General features: G+C 35.6%; 1 protein-coding gene across 2 annotated transcripts in view; it reads left to right on the forward strand.

Annotated features, from left to right (window-relative positions):
- LOC150096147 (uncharacterized) overlaps nucleotides 1-23,754 on the forward strand; it is a 155,844-nt gene that overhangs the window by 97,334 nt on the left and 34,756 nt on the right. For both annotated transcript variants that reach the window (XM_090409520.1, XM_090409521.1), the window contains exon 2: nucleotides 7,115-8,010. In XM_090409520.1, coding sequence (XP_090265646.1) covers nucleotides 7,115-8,010 — 896 coding nt within the window. The remainder of the gene's footprint in view (nucleotides 1-7,114; nucleotides 8,011-23,754) is intronic.

Here is a 23,754-nt window from a genome sequence, read left to right on the forward strand (position 1 = left end):
AAATAATTAAAAAAAAAAAAAAACACGTCCGTGTTGACTTTTACCAAATCCTATTGAAGTACAGAATGCTTGTGATGCATGATAGTCATCTCAGGAATGCGGTACTTATAGAGAGATAGAATGCTGCACATTGTTTACGTTGATTTTTTTTTTTTTTTTGATGGACTGTTACTACAGCAGTTTTTTTTTTTTTTTTTTTTTTTTTTTATATCAGCACTAACTGTTCCAGGATTTGACTGCTTTTATTTTATTTTACTGCCCTCATTTATTGTTTTGTATAATCTTATTTCACACATTCTGTATGTTTTAATATTTCACCCTGAAAGATTCAAACATATAATGGCTCTCTTTCAGTTGAAAGCCCTTAAATTGAAAAAAATCTTGTCATTTCCTTATGAGACAGCTAACTTACCTTCAATAAAAAAAAATAAATAAATAAAAAGTCCATATAAAGATTCTTTGTGTTCTAGACGAGATTCGAACCTTCAATCTTTCCGCTTTTAAAAGGCATTGTCATTGCCCACAATTACAGAGGCTTGTTAAACTGCCGACACATCAGTGGCTTTCAGACCAGTGTTTTAAGAAAACTTGGAAAATTAAACACATCGTTCATAATGCATTAGGCGTTTTTGTTCACTAGGAAACCGTTTGTCACGAAAACAAAATAATTTAAATACAATAATAAGTTGTTACGGTACACAACTTCCCAGTTTATGTAAAAATGAATACAAATACAAAAACATTAATTTTTTTTTAAAATATTAATTTATATTTTATGGGATATAAATTTTATCCAGGTTGTAAACCTATATAACTATAAGTTTACAAACTTTCGAGGTTTTGGAGTTGCAAAAATAAAAGCGGGGGAACCATAACGCAAAAGTATTCGTAGATTTACCATTCTGACCATTGACCATGCTTAAAATCTACTAAAATAAAATAAAACAGTACTTGTTTACTCTTGTACAAGTTGATTAAAACTGCTTTTATATGTAATTGCAACTTATATATATTCGTGTTTCTTCCCCTTCTCCCCAGCTTTCTGCGTTATGCTTTTTAACCCCCCACCCCTTCCAATTCTGAAATATAATTGGATTTACTGATTGACAATCAAAAAGAAATCATTCTTTTAACATGCCGGATCCTGAAAGAGTTATCTGACAGTAAAAGTCGGAAAAACTAAACTAGTTTCAAAACCTGCTGGCGTGTAGAATTATGACCTTTGTCTTCCAAGTTTCCTTTATACATAATGTATAGATATGTCACTCATTTGATGATCGTTGGACCAGGATGTTTGTCCAACAATAGCCGGATCTTGCTGTGTGTTTAGGACCACGCGAGAAAGTTACAGACCCAGCAACAATGGATATGACAAAATGCATGTGTTGTCTATCAGCATCAGTCATGTAAATGAACTGTTATTCAGCAAATTCGTGATTATCTCATCTCTCTATTTATATAAATTTATTTTAGGGTTTGTTTTATGAAGGTTATAAAAGGTTATCGTATTACTTGTTTGGTTTTATCCATAATCTCAATTTGACATCCCGCATTGCAAGTAGAATAAAATGGATAGTGAATACATGGGTAAAAATACCTTTCCTAATATAAATTTATTAGGAAAGGTATTTAAAGGTTAATACAATAAATATAATTTATTGTATTTACAGTATTGTATTATACTGTGCTCCATTTTAATTTTTTAAATATCTTTTGAATATATGTTATTTGTTGACTTTATTTTTGTTACTTATAATACATATTAATGCGAAGTATCCGGAAAATAGGCAGTAGTTTTATTATTATTATTATTTTTTTTTTTTTTGTCTGTCGTTCGAGAATCGCTTATTCTTTTTTGGTCTTTCTGGGGAAATCTCGCTTACAGTACTTTTAGTGTTTTAGTAGTACTGAGATCAGCATGTTTTGACATGCTATTCTGCTTAAACTTTTGATGCATTTAAAAGAGAATATTGTTTTGATTAAAATTAAGTTTTAGTATTTTAATAATAAGCAATTTTTACTGTTTGTTATCGGTTTATAAACAATAAATGTTTTGCATAAGGCCGTTCTTCCATCGATCTACTAACATATTTTGATCATTAAATCAAACCCGGTAGAATTAGCCATGCATTATCATTCAGCAAACCGGTGTTGCATATTTTGTGAATTCTGCAATGTGTAATTTACACATTTGTATGTAATTATAAGAATTAGTGATTCTTGAAATGTATCCAAAGTCATGATTATTGAACCATGGATGGTTTTCCATTAATAGATAATTACATGACGATACATTACCCGAATAAAAGATTGTATATAGGGAAAGGCCTCGTTCACTATTAATATTTAGCGATACGTTTATAAGTATTGTATGTTGTCACTGTTCGTATCTATTTCAATAACACAATAATTAAGGGGTTAAAAAAATACTTTCACTCAGTTCAATTTCTTTTTAAACCAAGTATTTTGTGTTGAAAAATTAATAGACCAAGATATGTTAAGAGCTGGTAGTAATGCATAATAACCTTCTGATATGGACTGCGTTGATCCGTTCTCTTTTTTTCTTCATATCTTTCCTCTATAGTTTAAAAGCATTGAGGATTGACGCACAAATAGCGCCATGGAGTGCCAGCAGGAAGACAGAAAACTACGAAACTGAAGAAGAGACTTTAAAAAGCTTTAAAGACTGAACAGGGAATTTGTTTTCAAGCCACTTTAGGCCTCCAGTAAGCAGGATTCTGGTCTCACATCGGGCGATGAAATATTCATCTACACTTTAAAGATATTCACAAATATTCATTCCCGAGTGGTCCTGAATGTACACAGTTGAGACGCCAAATAATATTTTGCAGACAACTGTTATAATAATATAAAAAATAACATTCTGTAAATTTGAAAAAATTCCATTAATAAACGGCATGGATTTTCAATTTTACATGCTTTGGTATAAGATTATTTTCTCCATCTTGCTCATGAAACTTACCCACTCAAGTTTGGATGTTATTACAAGTAGAATTCTGACACTCCTTAAGATTGTTAACTACTGTTTCGAGTTCCGGTTATCACTTAGTGTGATATGTCCTCATTGGCGTTAAAGACAAACGTGTCCGTTGGAGAAAAAAATTGCGTTTTGAAGCCCATGAAGGACGCGAGGAATTATCTAGGTCTTTTCAACGAAAGATGAGTTAGCCGGTTTCAGATAGTAGGTTTTGTTCTCTCTGAAACTTGAATTTATCTTCCCCGTAACAGAACACATCAGTTGTTGAGCACATGAAGTTGATAGACTGGCGTCATGGATTTAATTGGCTTAATGCTAATTATAAATGACCCAAATACATTTCGCTTCATCACGTTAACATAAACAATTCCTCGATTACTGAATGTGTCAGGAAAAATTTTCGGTCCTTGGTATATAATTTTTTTTTTTTTTTTTTTTTAATTTTATTTCTGATGCTTGCAGAAGGCAGTGTACCAACTAACCTTAAAACATCTAGCATAGGATTTCTGAAACCGCGGAGATGCAGATCACCATCGAGTGTGAACAGTTGTATGCCACTCTTGTCATCTGGTTATACGTTTAAAAATAAACCGTTTATTTTTGTATGCATCATATCAGGTGAAAAGTTAATAAAACCTCTGCTGCACCTTGAAATAAAGGAAAACAAAATATGCATATGTGTAAAGTATTTTTCAGGTATACTTGCGTTAAAATATAGCATCATCATGTTTATTGTAACAATCACTGTACTAACTCAAAACGAGAAGGGAAAAAAAGTAAGTGGTGTATTTGCACAGATCAAAAATATAAAACTGAAATAGTTCGGTTAAAAATACAAATCTAATATTAGAATTTGAATGCTAAAAACATGGTGCTGTGAAAAGTATGAAAGAATATGTTCGAGGAGCAGTTCGAACAGCAAATGTTACAATTTTAGAATGCATCCCTGACTTCATATATTTTATAACTTTTTAATACTTATGTATTCGTTTCAATCGCATACAAACAAAGCGATTCATATTCGCTTTGTTTGTATGCATACATAAAACATCACTAAATGTATTATATACATACATATATATATTGAGTGACCACTTTATTAGGAACACCTCCCCATTTAGAAAAATCAGGTGGTGTTCCTAATAAAGTGACCAGTCTGTGTATATATTTCAACGACATCGTTGAATATATTTCAAGGCAACTGTTGCGCTTATAGCATATTGAGGTAATGGACAAAAATAATGACTTTATAATTCGCAAATACGACATGTAAAACATTAGAATATACAAAAAAGTAATTGAATAGTAATATTGATTTCAGAAATATGACATTGTAAATGTACTGTTATGTGGAGATAATCAGTAAGCATTGGATGTAGCGAATAGTCCTGTATGACCAAAACTGGTATCGTTGTTAAGATAGCATATCAGATTGATATGCTATCTTAAACACCGTTAAGATGTTATGGAGGGGAAAAAAGTTGTGTCATAAGTGTTAAATTACAACTTTGTTCAATATGAACGAGATGAAATAGTTAGGCTGTGTAACGAAAAAAACAACTGCATTAAACATTAGTTTATAAATAAGGAACCAACACACATTTCTATAACAAAAATTGTCTGTTAGTTCCTTTTAACTTCACATTTTTCATCTGCTTTCTGTAGCAACTTAATTCCATATAGTAGTTAGCTCCATTTTTATGTAAGAGTTTAAAATAATTCTGGCAAGTTTGCTCAACGATTGCGTTTTTTCTTTTGTCTCTCTCTCTCTCTCTCTCTCTCTTACCATTTAACATTTCGGATATTCAGCGCAGTAAGAAGAAAAAAAAAATGCCTGACCGGTCTGAAAGTTAAACATGTTCCGTTGTAGTAGGTCCGGTTGCGCGGAGCCCAGTTACGGGGCAAACACCTAACTCCCCTCTTCTTTTTCCTCATCCCTCCCTGCTGCACATCTGCCCTTGCCCTCCTTCAAGTAGAACTGGCGTGCCGCCGAGCCTGCTGCCGCAGGCAGATAGGTAGCATCAGCCCAGGCCATCAGTACCTGGTACGTACCGGAGTCTTAGATCCTGGTTGGGTCCAGGATCTAGCCTCTGCCCCGTCGCCTTACCCATTACAGTCTTCCTGCTTCCGCGGAACAGTGCGCCTCTAGCTGTGTGCTTTGGTTGTCTGCTCTGTTATTCCGAGACGGATGCGCGAACTTGTGTATTATGTCACACGGCAAACTTACTACCCCTCTTGACCGATTGTTTCCCTGTGCGACCCTTCGTACTTCAAGACGCCAGCTAGCCGGGAGTGCGCATCCTGTTTGTGGGCACCCGGTCTGCAAAGGCACTGTGGTGGTACCACGTGCACATCATATGCTTTAACCGTGTTGGAGTTTACTATCTTCATGCGGATGCATTTTTCTTCAACTGTTAGCATGTTTGTGTAATAATCTTTGAAAAGAGTCGATTTACGCTAAAAAAAAAAGCATGCGTCGTCGCTCTGTTACCTTACCAATTTTGGCTTCTTTAGCTAGAATTATAAATGTGGTAAGTTACAATTTGATGTTCTTTCTTGTGGCACTGCATTCATAAAAATATCTTTGCATTATATTTAAACTTAATGCACGCTAAGCAGCAAAACGTTAGTTTTCATGGAAGTATTTTGCATTGCTTCTTGTATAAATATCTGACTGATAGATGCTTATAATATTCGACATATGATACAATGACTAAAAGGATTTCTAATTGTAGTATTAAAGAAGCAAAGGAATGTGCTGCCTTACATGCCAATAAAAGTTATTTGGTGGATTTTTATGTAGAATATTAATAATTTTATTGCTATTGAGTTTATTTCCACTTTTTTTTTTAATAGTCCAATTATTTGCAACTAGCAAACTTAGTAATGCTCACATTTAGGATCTTTATTTCTGTAGATATTATCTTCATATTAGTTAATTCCTCTGAACTATATTTCTTTTCGACAATATGGGATCACGAGTTGCGAGGTAATCTGGATAGTGAAATTAGAGAAAAACCTTTTACTTAAGTAATGAATTTATCACGCCAAATGTCTGCAAGCGTTACGTGGTCACTTGCACGACATAACCTTAATTATATTATAACGCATAAGGTGTCTTGGTAAATTTGCCCTCGGTAGGCGGTTTCGTGTTTATCAGTTCGACTTGCATTATCTTTCTCTTGGCGCATGTGTGGGAGTTCAGTAATGTCTGGTGAAACATTAACCTTTATCTTGGGAGAAAGTTACGCGCTACCAACGCCAGTTTAGTTTTGGCCTGCTTGTAAGTCGACGTTTGAAGTAGCACACAAAAACAAGAATGATTCTGGTAGATATCAATCTTTTGGTTTGGGCTGCTCGTAATCATGTCTCCTGACAAGATTGTATCTGTGACGAATGACAAACCGAAATGAATTTGATCTCTCTCTCTCTCTCTCACACACACACACACACACAAAAAAAAAAAAAAAAAAAACTAGCGTTGTTTATTTTTACGTTGTTTTTAATTCCTAGCATACTGCATGAGTAAAAGCAAATCGAGTTCAATTATTTTCTTCAAATTATAGTACTGTATCTAATAAATTTCATTGGCTGTTATAAAAACAGAAGAAAAAAAAATCCTTTTCTTCTGTTTTTATAATGAAGCCTGACGTATTTACAGGCCACGGACGAAATAAATTACCAAGAGAGAGACATCTGGGTGTTAAATTTCCTCCAGTCAAGTAATTCCTTGTCCCGAAGCATGGGAGGGAAAACGAGAGAATTTCTAGCTAGTGCTTGGTATGCATTGCGTTCGAGCGTGTGAACTGAGCCAAAACCTGTTTTCTTAACTGTAAGCACTAATGTGTGGTGTGTGTATTGCAGGAAAGTACAAGAGTTGATGCTGTTATTTGGTGAGAGTTAATATTCAGTGCATTCATCTTCGTAATGTATGGTGTATGTTACTTATGTTTTATTATGATATAAGCATTTCATGGAACATATACGCAAATACTTGGATTCTGCGCATATTAGCTTGATCCGATTTTCGCGTAGTTTGTATTTTTATAAATATGAAATATATAATGATTATCATTTAAATCCTTCGACTGACTTCTTTTCTCTTTTCATGCACAGGATTATCTGTTGTCAGCCAGCGCAGAAGGCACTGCCAGGTTTGAACGCAGGTGTCAGTACGCTGCGGATATCTACCATCAGCTAGTTCTAATGCGGGATGAAGTGGAGCGAGAAACTTCAGCATTGGTGCTATTCGAGCCCAATAATTTGGTTGTGGTGAGCGGCTTGGAACGTAATGTACAGGCAGCAATTCGGCTGCTGGACAGCAGGGCTCAGGATCTCGTACGACAAGGGACCAAGAAAGGAATTCAGAGTTTTTCTTCGATAAGTCCGTTGCAGAGGCCTGTACAGAAGGGTCAGGACACACCCGAAGTGCCCGCTTCCTTACCTCAACACGTTGGAGGTGCCCAAGCTCGAGAACTCTTCCGACAGTGTCGGAACTTGGAATCGGAAGACTCTAGTTACGATTCGGACTATGAGAATTCGGAACCACTTACTCCGAAGGATGCACACCACGATGATGTAAGTAGGACCGTCTCTGATACTCTGGCAGCTGAATACGCAGAATATGTGACTCATCAGCCAGAGGGTGAAACAGTGCGCGAAGTGTCCGAGGCTGGTCATGACACCAGATCTTCGGGACAGAGCAAGATACGGGATATCAGTGTCATCGTGTCCGATCCCAATTACACTAGCCGAGTGGAGTTTGCATTGAAGCTTGGCTACACCGAAGGACAAGTTCAGATAGCTCTTCAAAAGTTGGGTCCGCATCCTAGCCAGAATGAGCTTTTAGCCGAACTCATCAAGTTGGGTGCTACGTGTAAAGGATTGGAAAGAGGAACCGAGGACGTCGATGATATCGTCGATGCCGGAAGCGAGATTAATAGGCCGGAAGTTCTAGATGACACTGGTAACTTGCGACACATTGTAATCGATGGCAGTAATGTCGCAATGAGGTAAGAAAATTTCATGTTACTATACGGATGTTTGACTTTTATAACCACGACCAAACCGTATATTTTGTTGTCTGTTATATGTTTTATGTGCAAGGGCATACGTCTGAAGTGTTTACTTTATAGTTTTATTCATTGTTCCAGACACGAACATAGCTATTTATGGAAAACATTCTCTCATTGACGCAAATACTGCGTCATTTCTTAAAAGAGTCACTTTTCTTTTTTTTGGAGACTAATGCTGAATCAGCACTGTTAAACGCAATACGGAATTTTGAGTGCTAAAAAAGTTTCTAATTCCATACATTATATTTTCCCACTTGTTGCACTTTTAACCATTAGCCAAGTATCCATATTTGGAGAAGAGGTGTTTTATTGGTTGGTAATTGGCGAATGATTTAAAGCTCATTTTTATGCTTGTGCATAATTTGCAATAAAGTCATTTGGCTATGTTCGTTAATTCTCGGGTTTGAAATTGATCGGATTTCGATCATAAGATGTGATACTAAATCATGAATCATTTCTAGATTTTTTTTTTTAACTTTTTCCATCTGCATATATCAACACATGCGTGTTGATAAGTACTTTTATGTGTGCTCTGCAATTAAGAAAAAACAAACACAATTATTACTATTTAAACATGCCGTGTTAACTCGAAGACCATTAAGTTTGAAAATGTTAAATATCAAATGATATTATTGATATGGTTATGGTGATTACTGCTTGGAATATTAGTGGCTCATCCAAGATGTTTGATCCGGATACTATAGCATAATTTTAAATTCTTAAAATCCCAAGAGGTCATATTATTTTCTTATGGTGGACAATTCAGTCAAAATATTCATATTGAAAAAAAAAAGTGGGGGGGGGGGTAATTCTTTAACGCTTGCAGTCTAATAAAATTCTCAACTATTTCTTCACCATATCAAAATATTAAAACTTCCAGCAAAATGCAATTTAATTTTTTATATAACATAAATTAAATTTTAGCTGGATAACTTTTGTAAATAAATTATTTATTTATTTTTATACTTTAAATATCTCGATATAGTTAGTGGCTAAAAGAGACACCTTCCAGTCATTCCCATTTCTTCAATCGCCTCCTTAAGAATATTCATTCCATCTAGTGAGTATTGAAGAGAATCGTACTTTAACTGCAGCTTCTAACGCGATCCTCAGAAATAATAATAAAAAAAAAGTAATCAGATTGTGTAAATCTTCTGAAGGAATATGAGCCAATTGTTAAATTGTAGTTTTCACGAAACGTCACAGAAATGATATTTCACGTCATGTGTGAGAGATGTATTACTTCATCTTACCAAAGTGGCACATGCTCGCAGTTCGAATTCTTCTGCAACGATGTTCTGCTGAGAAAATTGCTCTAAGCGATAGTTATTCTTACTTCATCTTCCAGGAAAAAAGTGAGGCTGAAACAATGCACTAGGCGGATACCATCCACCGAATTCGCACATGATACAGCTGCTCACGATTAACGGCGTTTATGACCACACGGATTGTTAAATGGCTCACTGTCAAGGTCACTTGGAGCACAGTCAGTAAAGTGTCATTCTCCTCTTAAAACGTAAACGACGTATATGTACACTAGTGTTTGTGGCTATTGCTTGCTTGATTGATTGAAGTTGAATAGTAGAGCTAGCGGACGACGCGAGCCCTGACAGAATCTTACTTTTAGTAAGATTTAATTTGAATAGAACAGTAATGTCATTACTTGCTTTTAGCTTCCCGATCCAATAAAAATCACATCAACTAAATCTTGCTGTTTGATATCTCGCCTGTCGTTTCTTACAGAATGCAGCTGATACGATGGATGTTGCCAATAAGACATTTCCACACACGTTTTGCCACAATTTTGAAGAAATCCAATCAGAACTGCTATTCTATTTTATGTGTTCTGAAAGAGGAAACGCACCTATCCAAGCAAATATTACCATCGCTTTGAAACACAACATGTAAATACAATGTGCATCAATAAATGTAAATAAAGAAATAAATAAAAAGCAGTGCAATCTAACAGTAATTTTGCAAGTCTTGAAGTGTTTCCATTCGTAGCTGGCTGATTGGTTTTATTTTACTGTGACACTTGATTGGGAAAGAAACATGGGTTGAAATCCCTTCTGTGTGCGAGGAAAATTTTTTCTGCCTATTTTTAGACAAGACTAAATTAGCCGGAGGTGACATGATTCGATGTGAAGCATCACTGCCCTTAACTGCTTTTGCGACAATTCTCCGTGCAACTTTGAGGGTGGAATCTAAAAAATTACGGTAGTTACTTTTCAGCATCTCCAAGACTATTATTTGCTAAGAAGTTTTAAAAACTTATAAATCAATTTTAAAAAATTTCTGGGCTGATCCTTTTTATAGTGTCAGTAAACAAATACACAGGATATATCAAATTTTAGTTCACAATCATTCCAGGAAGTCACCACCAGAAGTGCTCATTACACAGCCTTTCAACAAAAGAGGAAAAACAACATTTTTCTTGTATTTTATGATGAAAGATAAGTGCGAATCTGGTCTCCATTGCCTGAAAAAAATGTTGCACATAATTTTAGCATGACATTATATGTATACAATGCTCAGTTAATAGTTGAGCGTCGGAAATTAGTAAAAATTCTTACACACGACACCCATTTGTAGGGGTAAGCAAAACTATCTTAACTATGGCACACTCAAAAATTTTCACTGAGGAGTGTTTGGACTTCTAGTCCAAGCCCCCCCCCCCCTCCCAAGAAAAATTAGGAATCGCTGTTCGAGTAGATAGGGCTCCCACTCTCCATCTAGTAGGCTACGTATTCGAATCCCACAGTAGGCATTGATAGTTGTGGATGTATTTGTGATAACGTTCACCATCCTACTTGCTTCATGTTTAGTCTCTAGAGCAGAATTTCCGCTTGTTTAAACTTATGTACCGGTTATTCATCGTGTGTGCATATGTTAATAGAAGACTTTTAGTGGTTTATTAATAAACGCAACAGGTAAAAAAAATAGTAGTTTAATCTAATATTTCGCCAATGCTGTAGTAATTCAGGTATTTTCAGAAAAGTGTATAATACTCGTAATCTAAGCAAATTTAGATATTAAAAAAGTGTCAAATATCTGGAAGACTGTCATAACAAAGAAACGGCCACCTGTGACTACCCAGAGAGCGTATTTCAATACTTTCTTGGAATTCCATGTTCTCAATTTTTCTTTGTTTACCTTTCTTATCTTTTTCCTCGAAAATGCCTCAGTTACTGTAGGCAAAATATTGGATTAAAATATTGATTTCTTTTTCACCTCTTGTGCTGTTAAAAAACCATTAGGTTATTATTATCAGACTTTCTTGATTATAACATTTGCCCACATGGTACTAATGTACAATAGGCACTAAGTTTGCGATACGTTTCGTGGTAGATTTAAATTAAAAAAAGAAGTGCGTCTCTTTGGATTCACGATTATGATTTCCATACATTGAACTTGTGTTAATAGATATCTCCAAATATATCTATTAACATATATCTTTGGAGACCTTGCTTTTAGGACCATCTATGTGCTTGCAAAATGCTTGTCAGCAACTGTGTATTTAATTGACAATCGAACTGACATTTTCCATAATTCGCAAAACATACTTGTATTCAATAATTGCACCAAATTCCAGCTGGTGAATCTCATTTTTAAAATTTTTAATTTTAGTACAGAAAAAACTTCTTGATGCCTTGGATAGCCTTTTTTCAACTCTTTCCCATCCCAATCTTTTCTGATGCTGTAAATGATACGCCAATGGAAGATTAAATAGTGTCGTTTGCTGATTCTGCAATTAGTAGAACCAGTTGTGCAGAATCTTCTGATGATAGTGTCGCCAAAATTATGTTTATATTGGTCGTTAACATTGCGACATATTTATAGATTTTGTGATTACGTCTACACTATCAGATTTATTTATTTATTGTTATTATTATTTGGTGGTGGGAGACTCTTTACAGTTTATTAAAATTTACAGATTGCAGTATCAACGTTACATTGTTCTGTCTTTTTTTAAGATTTAAGAAGTGACCAAATACAACACAGAGATTGTTATGCATTACTTTTCTGTTATACAAGACAGTACATTGTAACGTTGATATTGCAATCTGTAAATCTGGAAGGATATTACTCAAATTTGGTATTTGTGACCCTTACAAAAAACTTGTCATGCCGATTTTTATTTCAGCTGAATCATTTGTAAGAACACCAGGGAGAAAAATGCGTGGAAATTACTCAAGATGGATGGAATTTTATAAACCTTGGGACTTAGTGTATATGTTACGGTTAAAGTGATAAATCCGGTTATTATTAATAATTACCGGTTAAAGTGAATAATTCCAGAGGAGTCTGGTAAATGTAATAAAAATATATTTATAGGTTTTCATTCTCAATAGAATTATAACAGCTTAGGTTAGTTTATAATGAAAAAAGTAAGGAAAGTACTTCTTTTGCACTCAATGAAATCAGAAATCATTATAAACTATCATAACCTAAACTAACCTGCATGTCGAACAAGAATGTATTCGTAGTTTGTCGTGGGCAGATTAATGGGGATGAAGATAAACGTTGTTGTAGGCCGAGCTTAATGATTGCGGGCAGATAAATGAGGATAACAAAAGTTGTTGTGGGCAGATGAATGGGGATATTAAATAAGCGTCGTTGCTGTACCTCTTTCCTCATCAATGGAGAAAAACACTGATCAGTTCCTCTCTGATTTATCTATTATCCTCATTCATCTGACCACAACAATTTTTATTTGTTATCCCCATTTAATCTGCCCACAACAAAGTTTATCTTTCATCCCCCATTAATCTGCCCACGACAAACTACGACTACACTCTAGTTCAACATGCGACATCCAGGTTCGTTTAGTTTAGGTTAGGTTAGCTTATAATGATTTCTGATTTCATTGAGTGCAAAAGAAGTACTTTCCTTACTTGTTTCATTATAACCTAACCTAACCTAACCTAACCTAAGTTGTTATAATTTCTGTTGAGAATGAAAACCTATATACAAAACCTATAAACATGTTTTTATTACATTTACCAGACTCCTCTAGGAATTATTCACTTTAACCGTAACATATATACAAGATACAGTATCTACGTAACACTACGTAGTTCAGTTTTGGTTTCAGTGTATTGTGCATTTTGATTAGCAAAATTTGACAGGTTGATTCGAACTGCTGGATGGATTTAATTAACTTTGGTATGGAAATATCTCTGTTAAAAGTTTCAAGTCATGTTTGACTCAAAACAAAATTATAACCAGAAATAAGTTGGTTATAATATTATTATATATTACTAAAAATGAAGTATAACTTTTAACAGACTTATTGAAATTTTTCAGACGACAGACATCACGATAATTCTCTCGAAGGGAACAAAAAATGGAGAATCGAAAATTCAGTTCTAATCATTATAACATTGCTTGTATATAAGCAGTTATAAAAGGCGTTAACCATAACGTCAGTGAAGTCTCGTGTACACGCTATTATTCGTTGTTAAACTTGGTTCAAAACTGCTTCGGAATTATTTTGAATGTTATAATTCTTTATTGGAAAACAATGCGAGATGCTAAAAAAAGATTATTTTCTTTTTTTCGTCATGATTGGACTAGTTTATTGGCAAAATTAGGTAAAACCAAAATGTTTCCATAGTACATAAACCAAAACGACTCTAGGTTCAGTTGCGTTTTAATGATATCACTAGATAAGAATGCGATTATGAAACGCACCTTTGTATCATTCTTTACCATTCATCTTATTAATATCATGATCTGAAGGAACATTACACGTTTCTTCCTGAAGATAAATTCCATGTTGCAGTAAATGAAATTTTAATAAATTGTGTTTATTAATTAAAATATATTTCTTCACGCAGTTATTTAACTTGTTTCGCATTGATTTGTTTATATTGGACTTTTATACATATGAGCATCGCTTTAAGTAATACAACTTTCAGAGTGATATTAAGCAAGGCAGGCAAATGTTTGTACAAGTATTGAGGCAACAGATCAGAACGAATTACTGGATGCTTGGCAAATTGCATTGAAATATCATTTGACGCGTACCCTTTGGTTACCAGGAAACAAAAATCAAGTGTATGTTTTTAGATCTTATTTACTTCACAAAAAAAATTTTGTGAAGTAAATAAGATCGTATGGTAACTGATTATTGGTATTTAATCTACTAGTTAGATTGCGAAGATCTAAGTGGTCCCCGCCCCTTCCTTTAACTTACTCAGATAATTTGACAAATGGATGTTTTCTTAATACGCATCTGCATGAAAGAAGACTGAAAAAAAAAAAAAATCCATTGCAGTCTGTTTATGTTGTCAGAAGTGTTTTTTCCCCTTTAAATATATTTCGCTTTAGACAGCATGTGTCTTTTTTAGTATTAGTAACGTGCTGTTTTAGGTTATCCGAAGAAAACACCGCCCTCTTTTCTGTTCTTGTTTTTACCATTCCGATGCATTTTATAATTCTACCTGGAAGTTCATTTTAATTCTGCTCACTATAAAATATTTATGGCTCTTATAACGCCTGTTTAATTAATAATGCGGTTTTCGGATCGGAATGCAACCAACTTGATATTCTTTCTTTCTTATTATTGTTGTATATATGTCTTTAATCTGATGAAGGCGTATTATGTTTACCGCGTGTGATAATTATATTATGCTAAGTGTTCAGTAATGGCGTTTCTTTGCTACATAATTAATCCGTTCCTCACCGAAACCTGTATTTGTTCTTCGGTTGCTCATACCACATGATGGAACTCGATGACCTTTGGTTTTAATTATTCAGACCTGTTCGATATATACATTTTTACAAAAGCGCAGCCTGCTTGTTGTGCCTAAAGTGGTGCATGTGTGTGGTAACCGCAGTACTGAATCTTCGACCTCCTTACGGGATCCGGCTAATGATCTAAATGGACCCTAGTCGATGTAATAATGAGGGATTCTAAACGTTTGCAACGTCTAAATGAACATCCGCAGCGTGAGATTGTAGCATCGCCTTTTATCTGGCACACTTCGTAATAATAATTAGGTCTCCTTGCGGCAGGAATTATAGTTGTTACATATAGGTGAGATCAAGAAAGGAAGCAAGACAACTTCTTACCCCACACTTGTCATACCTGGCTAGCTAGTTCATATGATGAGTTTGCTCATTGCTGTCAGGTTTTATTTTGTTTTCTCTTCTGTTTATGACGCTTCTTACGTGGTGGTGAATTGAATTATGGTAGTAACAATTCATTGGTCCTTTTGACCAGGTTCCAGCTATTGTTCGATATACTCATTTACTACAGTATGCTGTAGTAAATTAGTTTTTGCTTTTTGTTGCAGTTCCTTTTGCTCTGAAATGCTTGTAACACCTAAATACTTTTGTGACTACCAAATAATTGATCTTCATGTTTGTCCAGATTTATAATGTTTTAAAAATAGTTTATATATTTATAGATAAATCAGGGGAGAGTATAGTCACAAAAAAAGACCCACCATGCATTTAATTCACTATATACTAGAGACCGCCTAAATACTGAACACAAATATTAAATACATTCATGCCGTGTATGTAATTACTCATATTGTAAAATGATTTGGGTTTTTTTTTAATTAAGGTAAAACTGAATTGTACTTAAAAACTATCAAAGTCAAATGAAATATTTGCATATTCATAATTTTTTTTTTTAAAAAAATGATTAGATTTTAAATGTTTTTAAATACCTTTAAAAACTTTTAGTTATTATGAACTAATGTTCATAATAATAAACTAAAAGTTTGTCAAAAATACCTACATGACAAACTTTGAAATATTAAATAAGCGTTTCGGTTTGTTTTTTAATTATTTGGTCTTCTCGGATTTACGTGCGCATTCGCTTATCATCGGGATCACTAATCTCCATTCGTTTCACTTTGCTAATTGAATAGCAGGTGGGAAAAATTTGTGCTATTGTAGACATATTACATATAACCATTACAAAAGTTAATATTTTGAAGTATTTCTATGTAATAAGGCTGATGCATGGAAATACCACAGGCTTTCCATGTTGGCCGATACTATTGACCATTCATAACCCAAAAAATTCTGACAGTTCTCTTAATGATTATTAAAAGGCTTTCCTTCACACTTGCTACTATCATAACAGCGAGAAATATAGGGAAGAGGGTGGTAACTGGACAGTAGTTGTTGCTGAAAACGTTGAGGGTGTGCTGAAAAATTGTGATAAATCAATCACCATGAAGGAATTAAGACAGAGCCATGTAACTTATATTATTATTCTACATATTCCCTACAAAGTGTTATTATGAACATTTATGTTATAATACAGTAGTGCTTCGCAATTCGACGGTTGAATTTCGCTAGCCGGCGCACATGGAATTGTGCGATGTCATTTGTTATTTGTCATTTCTTGTTGGGCTGCGTTGGTATTTGCTCGTGTTGTTTGTGCTAATTTTCAACTCTGCGTTTTTCAGAAAGTAAAAATTTTGTGCATCCGCAGTTATTTTTTTTTTTAGTGAAATTTAAGAATGGGTCCAAAGAGAAGTGAACCGAGGAATAATTCAGGAAAGAAGCACACTTGCTTGAGCATAGAGAAGAAGAAAGAAATTGTAGATATAGTGCAGAAAGGTAGAACAATTACAGATGCAGCTCAAGAGTATGGCGTTCCTAAGTCAACTGTGGCAACAGAGAGAGAAGATTATGGGTGCTAGGGTGTCTGCTGGTGCAATGAAGATTTCTGATAAGCAGCAGATCTATTCTTGTCAGAAATACTGGATTAGAGAAAGACAGATGAAGGGAGATCCAGTAACTCAGGCAATGATCTGTGAGAAGGCGAGGTTAATTTTTGAAGAATTGCAGAAGAAAACTCCAGGATGTACCTCAGATCAAACTGAGGAATTCGAGGCTGGTTTCACAGATTCCAAGGTAGAATAGGCATCCATAGTGTTCACAGATGACAGGGAGAAGCTGCTAGTTCAGATAAAGAGGCTGCAGAAAAGTTTGTGAAGATTTAATCAGGAAGGAAGGCTACCTGCTACAGCAAATTTTTAACGGGGGGTGAAACTAGGTTATTTTGGAAGCACCTGCCAAATCGAACTTACATCATGCAAGAAGAAGTGAAGCTCCCAGAACATAAGCCTATGAAAGATAGGCTTACCTTGTTATTGGCAACAAATGCAAGCGAAGACTTTAAACTAAAGCCACTTCTGGTCTACCACTCAGAAAATCATTAAGTCTATACTGCTAGTGATGTGGCAATCCAATGGAAAAGCGTGGGTAGACCAGCAAGTTTTCAAAGATTGGATTTTTGAGGTGTTTGCCCCGAGCGTGAAGAAGTTACTCACTAACAACAATTTGCCTTTGAAAGCGCTGCTGATCCTTGACAATGCTAGTGCCCACCCTCAAGACTTAGAGGACATTCTTGAAATTGACTTTGACTTCAAAGTCTAGTTCTTGCCTCCAAACACGACGTCACTGATCCAACCCATGGATCAAGAAGTGATTGCGTGTTTAAAAAACTTTACACCAAGGCTTTGTTCTCACAGCTTTTCGACGTGCAGCCATGCGAGAGATCATTTCGACGGCGGAGAATCTCGACATAGAAGAAGTTGATGTAGAAGAGCTTGTGGAGGATCACGATGACGAACTGACCGTGGAAGAACTCAGAGCACTCAGCAAACAAAGGAGAGAGAAAGAGGGATTTCACCTGAAGAAGAGGATGGCAGGGAAAAAGGGCGGATGCCAACAGCTGCCATTAAAGAAGTTTTATTCCATTGGGAGAAGGTGCAGTCTGTTTGTTTGGAATGACAGACTTGTTCAACAACACCATCATGCATCATTTCAGAACCATCTTGAAAAAGAGGGAGAGACAGTCCACCCTTCATTCGTTACTCATCCCTGTTCAAGCAAAGAGGAGACGAGAAGAGGTAGAACAGAATAAAGAAGACTCCCTTCCAACATCTAAGGCTCAATAGATTGTATGTATTTTGTTATTTAGCGTGTTATACAAAAGTGAAATATGTAAAGTAAATAAGGGGGTCCGACAACGAATTAATATATTTTCCATAGACTTATATGGAAAATATTTTCCGCAGCTCGACATTAGTTCGGCGACGGACTAGTGTAGAATGGCGAGGCACCACTGTATTATGTGACAACACTGCTGTATCATTTGTAATCCTCTGAGAAAAAAAGTCTTTCCCTTATTGCACAAACCAGTCCTCAGCTACAGATATGACTTCATCTGCAGTCATATCTGTGGTAAATTTTGTTCCTTTCAGGTGTTTCTTTAAATTTGGGAATAGGAAATAGTAAGATGGGGCCAGGTCTGACGAATAGGGTAGGTGAGACAGACACTGAAAGTCTAAGTTGTGTATTGTTTGTTGGGTTTCATGAACAGTGTGAGCAAGTACGTTGTCCTGCAAAAGCAGCACGCCTCTGCTCAGTTTCCCGCGGCGTTTTTCCTTCAGAGTTGAATAAACTGCTGCTGCGGTAACAGTTTCACTTTTTTTGAGGTAATTGGTAATAATTACGCCATCCATATCCGAAATGAAAGCAAGAACTTTCCCTGCTGATTTTTGGGTTCGTAACTTCTTTGGCCTTGTAGAACCTTTGTGTCTCCACTCCATTAACTGTTGTTTGGTCTCTGGATCATAATGATGAAGTCATGTTTCATCAACAGTCACAATACGATTCAAAAAAATGTGCACCTGATTTCTCAAAATGACCAAAAATTCCTTGAGAGGACAGCACACGTTCACATCGGCATTTGGGGCCTACTTCACTGAATTTCTGCATGTCCAGATGTTGATGGATAATGACCCCCGACTCGTTCCCTTGGATATCTTCAGAGTCTTTGCGATGTTTTTGACTGCTGTTTGTCTATCATCAGTGATGGTATGCATCGAACGATGCATACCATCGTTCTTCGATGATCACACGTGATCATCGAAGTGATCACGTGTGATCGCTGTGGAAGGTCTTCCTGACCTGGAGGCATCTGTTGTCTCAGGATGCCCAGTTTTAAACTTGGCCACCCATCTGTTGGATATGCTGGGACACAATCCCCTAAAGACTTTTCTTGCAGCACGAAAAACTTGAATCACAAATTTGGTAATTTGTGATTCACTATGAACGTCTGTATTAGTATGTTTGTATAAAAGGTTTATCTTAAGGTGGTTTAATTTGAACAATTGTATGACAGTGATTGCTAATACCACTAAAGCATGTTTATTGAAATAACGCATGCCAGTATGTTGTGCACATGTTACCGCTAAAGCTCGAAAGCCATTAATGTGCACATTACCTAGCTAATCTGCAGATTAACTGATTTTATTCCGTTAACGTGCGGAATCAAGAGTTTTCCGCATTTTACCTAGGTAATGTGTACATTAACGGCTTCCGTATCGTTAAAGTTCAAAAGTTTGTTTCTCTCATTTCCTTTCCCTACTCCTTCCTCCCTCTCCCTCCACTTTTAGTTTGGTTTCGCCAGTGTCATATGTTTTGCAAATTCATTTCCTTAATTGTAATATTTTTAACCGTTTGATTCTTTGTATTATAGTTTTTTAATTGATTGATGATTGATTCTATCAACTAATTTGTTGATTGTTTGATTGTATTAACTTGATTCTTTAGATATCGAAAAATAAATAAATAACATTATGTTAATTTAAGCGTACAGAAACGTTGCTGTTGTTCCTGCAAAGATCTTATTTTCACTTTAACGAGTGCCTAGTAGGTAATGTACAGATTACCTAGGGAATTTGAGAAAAGAAACAATTTTTCGCACGTTAACGGATCACCCTAGTTAATCTGCACAATACCTAGATAATCTGCAGAATAACTGATTTCTGCACGTTAGCGGTAACACATATACTATTGTAGTCTATATATGACCACGCTGATTTCGTTTAAAATAGGTTCAGAGAAGGAGGGATTTGTTCAATAGTTTTCGTTCAACGAGGTAAAGGTGAACGAACCGATGCAGTTTAATCAGAATGAAAAATAGCCATTTAGGGCACATCTCTGAATCAGTTCTTTTTCTCTCTCTCTCACTCTCTGACAAGCCATTGGACTTTTCAAGAGTTTTTTTATGCTTCTATCTGCTCATTTCGTATTATATGTTTGCTCGATCCTTCTAGATAAATTTGAATTTTAAATGGTACATAAACAGGACTTCTTTTTGTGAATTTTATTTACATATCTGGTAGACAAAGTTGTAATCTCAGTATTGACTTTATTAACAAGTTTCGTATGCGAGACCCTCATTGGCCAAGTGCACGAATCATAGTGCCATTCGAGACAGTTCCAAAAAACATTGAATGATTGAAAAAAACATCAGAATCAATAAGGGAATCGAAAAAAAAAACGCACGTACCTGACATCACTGTCATCAAATGAAACAGTAGTGTAGACACTGATATATTTGAAATTTATTTTTCTCGTTTGATTGTTTCATTTAATGCTGATTATTACTTCACGAACTACTGGGGAGACTTCTTAACTTTCATTACTCATACCTAGACTTTTCTAGATCTGGTCCCCCCCCCCCCCTAACGATGCTATGTTGTCATTTTTCTACTTTCAGTGACAGCCTATAGACGGATCCTCTTTTGGTACTATAACAGTTCAACAGGCACACCATAACCGTTTGCAAAAGAAAACTGTTATGAATAAAAAATGCATCGCACTCAAAAATCATAATTAGCAAATGATAATTACGCTTTCTGGGAACCTCATTGAAGTCGCTTTCGCCACTGATTATTACCTCAGTTGATTCCTCTCTCTCTCATATCACTCGGAGTTTCCGGTTCACTTATTCAGGTAGCCTCAATCCATCGTAATCCAGGTTTCACCTTTTAGAATATTTCCATCCTTCTCTTCCTTAGAATCATAACCCAGTTTCTCAGATTACAATACTTAGTTCCCTTCTGTCACTACAATTTAAACGAACCTGGAGAAAATCAGGACAATTTAAAACAATGTGGAATACTTCACAATGTTTCTGACTGCCCTTTACCATGTATTCTCTGACCAGCTTGTCTGTCTACGAGTGAAAAAAAGCCCATCGTCTGCACGAGACTAACTCATCAGTTGGGAGGGGAACCCACTTTTTAATTCAGATAAATGTTCTTCACGTCATTTACAAGAGTTTAACATATATCTTTTTCGCCAAAATGGTGCGATGGCTTATGTTTTCAAGTGCACTACACGAGTTCTCTGGCAATCATGCTTTGTCATCCTGCTGCATTAATGAATATTGTAACTGTGGAAGCGCGGAAATAATACATCAGTGACCAATGAAAATCCCCCTTCGCCTCACTTTTTTTCTCCCTGTAGTTCCTTTTCTCATTTTTTCTTGTGTATTTATTGAATAATATTATTAAATAACGTTTTTTTGCGTTATTTTGACATAAATATCTAGGACAGACATTTATATATATATTTATTTTTTTTATTTTTTGCATAAATTCGGAGTAAAGGTTGACCCAAAAAATGTAGGTATAAGTTTCGAGTGAGCGCCTTATATTGCAGCTTTGAGAAGACGAGTAAAAAAAGAAAAAAAAAATCGAAAGATTACCGTTGAAGTCAGCAAGCCGTGCCTAGAAAGCCGTAAGGTGTTCATGTACCTGCACGTACAGAGGCTGGGTAAGAGAATTGCTAAGTGACATGGGGAAAGGGGGTTGAAGTTATACACACGCGGATGTAGAAGCGGATGTGCCGGTAAGGAAACCCACTCGTTCTGACCTTCCCCCCCTCCTATTCTGCCCCTTCGTCAAGGACTAATAACAACAACGAGAGACAGTAGGGATGCCAGTCACACACCGGTCGCGCGCCGCAGCACTCCAGGTCACTGCCGCCGGCTCCTCCGTCTGGTGAGTGTGAATGACATCACGAAGATTGGGGAAAAAGAGGGACGCCAGGACTATTTACTAGAAATCCTTCAGCTATTGAAAGCGTTAAATTACTTCACAGATAACGTTAAGGTTGCAGCAGAGAACCGATGTTGCGTTGGCTGTGTAATTCAAGCCTTTTCTAGTAGATGCAGTGTTTTGTGCAGTAGTTTTATCGAATAACCGCCCCTTTTTTTAAACCTACGGAATTTCTAAGAATGATTTAGCTTCTTATACCTCATGTTTTAACATTCCATGCTTTATATGTCATTTATAATAGAATTAATGTCTACTTAATTATTTATCTCAACAAATAGGAGTGTCTGTCGCTCAGTCGGTAACTACGATGCTCTTTGGTTGGAAAGAGCTGAATTCGATTCCTAAGACGCGATTAACCTTTGTGGGCTTTTCAGCTGAGAGTGAGTTAACCGTTCTTATTCGAGTGGAAGGGTTTTTCATCCCTTAAGACAAACAAAAACTGCTTAGATAGTAAACACATTATTAAACATGGCAGGTTATGCAGATAGGATTAACCACTCCATCTTAGTTATAATTAGGTTATATGAAGTCAAATTACTTAGCCTTGACAGGTCACCTTGAGCTTAGCACGTTAAGGGATAAAAATAGATCTAGTAGATAGTATGTAGTTATTTTAAAGTAAACTGGATTTAGTTTCGTAATAAGCAAAACTAAACAAATAATAGAACATTTTGCGTCTAAAGAGACTAAAAAAAAAAGGAAGAGCTAGACATCATATATAATTAATTCATGCTTGATGATTATCCAAAAAATGTAGTTTTTAAAGTATTTTATACAAAACAGTCATCACATTCAAATACATATGTAGGATACAAATTTTATACCCCGGTGGAATTTCTACTTCATTGCTTTAAAGATATTAGAGCATCTTAATATGTCATTCAAAAATTTCACAGTCTTAAGGTCTAACGATAGCAATCCTTTCCAGAAAAATCATCCAGGGGCAGGACCAGTGTTTAAAGTTGTATGCCGCTTATAGGTAACCATTATTTTAATAAAATTAATATGTAAAATAAAAAATAATGTTTTTATGGTTGAGATCAGTTTTGCCGGTTTTTGCTGCTTCCGAGCTTGCCGCTCCTAGCCATTGCCTACTATGCTTAGTGAGTTATGACAGCCCTGTATCCAGGAGTGTATAAATGTATCCTTTCGCGAAAGCCTCGTCGAAATTATGAAAGAAATATTGTAGTGATATCGCTTATAACCGAAACAAGAAGTTTAAACTAACCGCCTGACTTCTTATCACATCATTGATCAAGTAGATTGCGTACTCGTTCTCCAAATAACAGCCCAGTAACTCGAATTCTACTGTGGCATACAGTTTTTGTCACTCCATTTGAGACCGCCACTTTTCTTATTGGAGGCCTGAAGTGGCTTGAAAAAGTTATCTTTGGTTTCTACAGCAAGGTTTTCAGATTATCTAATACCCTTAGCCTTGATACTAATACTAATGTACTATAGGTTTATAGTCGTGCTGGGTCCACATAAAAGAAAATATTCTTATCACAGTTTATCAAAGCAATATTTTAATCCGGTTTAGAACACCTATCATATAAAGACAGGGTATTGTGGTCCACTTTTGCGGTCAGTCAAATCCATAAAACACTGATATACTTTTTAAATAATTCTTATAAAACAAACGCTTCACTATTTTAAGGTGCATTTATGTTAATCTATTCGATAAGAGAATTTTTACTTTTAAACATTTATTGTCTACTTAACGTACGTGCTAATCAAGTATTATTCTGTATTAATTTATGGGGTTTATTCATAGGCGTGTTTAAACGAACAG

Source organism: Typopeltis vanoorti, chromosome 19, assembly GCF_054136105.1.
Source record: "Typopeltis vanoorti isolate ZY-2024b chromosome 19, IOZ_Tvanoo_1.0, whole genome shotgun sequence".
Lineage (NCBI taxonomy): Eukaryota > Metazoa > Arthropoda > Arachnida > Uropygi > Thelyphonidae > Typopeltis > Typopeltis vanoorti.